This window comes from Nematolebias whitei, chromosome 8, assembly GCF_014905685.2.
Source record: "Nematolebias whitei isolate Nwh7 chromosome 8, NemWhi1, whole genome shotgun sequence".
In the NCBI taxonomy this organism is placed as follows: Eukaryota; Metazoa; Chordata; class Actinopteri; order Cyprinodontiformes; family Rivulidae; genus Nematolebias; species Nematolebias whitei.
In genome coordinates, this window is record NC_056505.1 from 5,604,623 (window position 1) to 5,608,465 (window position 3,843).

General features: G+C 40.9%; 1 protein-coding gene across 1 annotated transcript in view; it reads right to left on the reverse strand.

Moving 5' to 3' along the window:
- The window catches only part of fras1 (Fraser extracellular matrix complex subunit 1), a 187,546-nt gene that overhangs the window by 172,414 nt on the left and 11,289 nt on the right, over positions 1-3,843 (reverse strand). The window contains exons 4-5 of the mRNA XM_037680010.1: positions 2,470-2,603; positions 1,337-1,420 (exon numbers count right to left, since the gene is read on the reverse strand). Coding sequence (XP_037535938.1) covers positions 1,337-1,420; positions 2,470-2,603 — 218 coding nt within the window. The remainder of the gene's footprint in view (positions 1-1,336; positions 1,421-2,469; positions 2,604-3,843) is intronic.

A 3,843-nucleotide genomic window follows, 5' to 3' on the forward strand; every position in this document is an offset into this window, starting at 1 on the left:
TTTGGCCACTTCTGCTTTGTCTTAATGTAATTCTGTTGTATTTTTTTCAAATGTGATTCCAGCCACTTCTGCTTTGGCCACTTCCACTTAAGCTTAATGTAATTCCGATTTTTCAAATGTTCGTTTACACCTCATACGATTCTCTGGTAGATGAGCCACGGCTGACTGGGTCTGCTGGATAAAACTTTTTCTAAGAATCGAGTCTAGCTGTCTGAACCGAGTAGGATTATCGTGTCCTTGATGACGGAGTATCGACATCAATGTTTTTTTTAATCAAGCGTAAACGTTTAGAGGAGTTTCCACCTCGGACAGAACAGAGTAAAGGCTCGGAGCAACAGGTGGGAGAAGAAGTGCTCTAAGACCACCTCCTTTATACCGTCGCTCTGTTCTTGCAGGAGTCGCCACAGCGAGTGAACTCGCAGAACAGATTAGGAAACTGTTTAATGCTGAAGAAACCTGGGTGTGAACCCAAAGCGTCAGGTTTACAGGACCACGGCACTGACTGAGCTACTGCAGCATTTTATTAACTTTTCCACCAGAACTCTGTGATCAAGAAGACAATTCAAACATGCAACATGTAAAAAAAGAAATGCTTCATCAACAAATTAGGTGAAGGCACCTGCAGAACTTTTTTTTTATGACCAAATTTTAGCCTAAATATCTGAGGGATTCTTATTAAGTATTAAACATTTGAAATAAAAAGCAACCGTTAAACGACCTGACTGATGACTTCCTGCTTTGTTGCTGTGATCGTAGCTCCCTCATAATGATGCTTTTCCCAAACTGCTGAAACGTTTTCAAGTCCTAAATTTATAATCTGGTGAAATTTCAGGTCAGCTGTCAGATTCAATTTGAACTTTAGCGCCTCTCTCCGACTAAACAGTTGAATTAAATATTGACTTTAACCCTGGAGAATGCAAATTATTTAATTATTTATGACAGCAAAACCGCTCTCTGTAAAGCCCTTTGAACATCAGTTCCTGATCTAAGTGATGTATAATAATCTACAGGTTTGTTCCTCCAGGATTAAAATTCACATTTAAATCAAACGGCTGAACATCACCTGGACAAACTGATCAAAGGACGTCAGAGATTCGAGCAGTGTTTAACGTGAAAGGAGGTTTACTCTTTGAAGACGTGCGCACCGTTCACACATCGTGCATCATCCACGTGAGAGCTTTCATACTAAGAGCAGCAGCATGTGCATCATAGAGGATCCAAACATGCATTAAACAGAACGGGACCAGGGATCAAAGAACCGCTGGCAGAGAGAAATCACATTCACGCTGCAGGAGAACAACGAAGCAGCTGAGGAGAACCGAGCAAAGCTGCCTACCTGGTGCTGTTGTCCAGCAGAGAGACAGGGGCTGGACACACACCGAGGACAGCAGTGACCCGGCTGGATCACCAAGTTCTCACGCTGAGGGAAAACAATAACTTTGTGATTATCTATATGTGATTAAAGCATGTTCATATAACCGAATTGTTTACAGCTGGACGTTTTAACAAAAAAGTACGAAACAGTACCTCTAATTTTAAACTCTTAGTGACGACGAGATAACCTGTTTGTCAAGGAATTCATATCACCCGCTGACTTGCATGCAAATGTTTTAATAAAATGTCCTCTGAGTACGTGTTGAGGATGACTGTCAGCTACTACCACACTAAAGCCCTGGTTACATGAGAACGACCAGTTTGCCAATATTTATTGGGGCGAATAAACGAGAAAAACAGACGTGTTAACATGGATTCGCTGTAGATTTCCATGCCAGGCAGGGTTGCCAGATAAGAAATGACGAACTATTGTACTGTCACTTTGATTTTGACCAAAACTGTCAAACGTGCTGAGTGGGGGGCGGGGGGGGGGGGTGTTTGGTGAACATGTGTACAGAAAAGGAGGGTGTAGAAAAATGCATTTATGTTTATCTGGCAACCCTGATGCCAGGCTCAGCTGCATGTATCTCACAATCAGAAAGATCACAGTTACATCCAAACTGGGGAATACACAAATGCTTCTATGGACCTAGGATGTTGTTGGTTTGACCTTACATGCTGAAAAAGGACTCTGCTCTCTGCTATTTATTGTAACTGTTAAAGCAGAAAAAACTTTTGACAGCAACCACCTGTGGAGCATACGTGCAATTTCACACCTGTGGTATATTTAACATTTAACAAACAAATGAGATATTTTGCCAAAAGAGTCGACAAGTCAATGTAGCTATAAACCCATCTTAAAGTACCATTGAAACTGAGGTTTAATCTTTTAATAAAAGTTTATTCTGGTTCTAAACCGTTCTTAGATCATCAGTTTATTCGTGTCTCATTAAGTTCTCACTCCTCGTGCTGTTTTGTGTATTTTAGCTCGAAGAACCTTTTTATCCTCCTTCTGAACTCAGGTAATAGAACCGAGAGAGGTTTTACAATAAAATAAAACCTTTCGCTAAAGTGTCGGTTATTTGAGGTACACACCGGTTTGCAGGCCACCTGCTGACACTCCACCGCTGAACACTGGACCCTCCCGCTGCTGCAGGAACATCTGGAGCAAAAGCTGGGTTTCCACTCCTCGCCGTCCCTGTAGACCAGCCCCTTCCAGGCGCAGGACTCTGACACACACCGGGAAAAACCGCTTGAGTGAACCGTTAAGATGGATGTCATGGAACGAGCTGGCTCTTAAAAGCAATGTTCGCTCAGTCATTAAGGAAGAAAAGAATATTTAATAATTAGCTGCGGTCTGCTGGGATGTATTCCAGCTGCTCCAAGAATTTATTTAATCTAATGGTAATCTCAAGAGTCGACGCTGCAGCTGTGTGCGTTTTAAAAAAACACCGTCATATCCAAAAGATGGGAAGGCCGAAGAAGCACATATTATTTTTTTCTAAGAAATTATATACAACTCCTCCTAGACATCAACAAAATGCCACGCAGATTATGTTGTGTATAAAAAGCAAATTTACAACCTCGTCAAATTATAGATCTACATCTGTAAGACTCACTGAGTTATAGCCGTTGTTGCAGATCGGTTGACTGCAGCAGCCATCACCACAAGCCCTCATACAAATTTATTTATTTTTATAATCTGCAAATGTGACCCATGCTGGCAAAATGAGTCTGAATGAGCACGAGCTGCAGAGCAAAAACGTGAAACTATTGCTTGTTGCCATAGTTTAAGTTTAATGAGTCCATAAAGACATCATCTAATGATCCAAGTAACTAAAATAACATTTATTCTTCCTAATCTGTCTTTATAGCAAAGTCTTCTAACACATATTGTATGTCTTTAGAAATATTCCTTTCAACTCAAATCCTTTAATTTATTTTGAAATTGACTGTTTTTCGATTTTTTTTTGACTGGGATGTTGGTTAGTCAGATGAATAAATTAATAGATGGTTGGCTGGTCTGTCAGTCGGTTGGATTGGTTGGTGGTGTTGGTCAGATGGAAGGATATTTGGGTATATGGATGGGTGATTAGTTGATTGGCTGGTCTGTCGATTGCACGGATTGATGGATGGGTGGTTGAGGGTTGGTCAGTTAGTTGGTAGGTTGAATAATTCAATGGGTAAGTAAGTAAGTAAACTTTATTTATATAGCACTTATCATAGATACAATCACAAAGTGCTGTACAACAATGGGCAGTCGGTTGAGTAACTGAATGGATGGTTGGTTGGTTGGTTGGTTGGATGGTCGATCCGTTGGTCATTTGGATGGATGGGCTATTTGGTGGGTTGGTCGGATGGAAGAATATTTAGATGGATGGATGGATGTAGGTTACTTGTTTAGTTGGTTAATGGGTTTGTGGGTTGAATAATTGAAAGGATGGATAATTGGCGAGTTAGTCTGTTGGT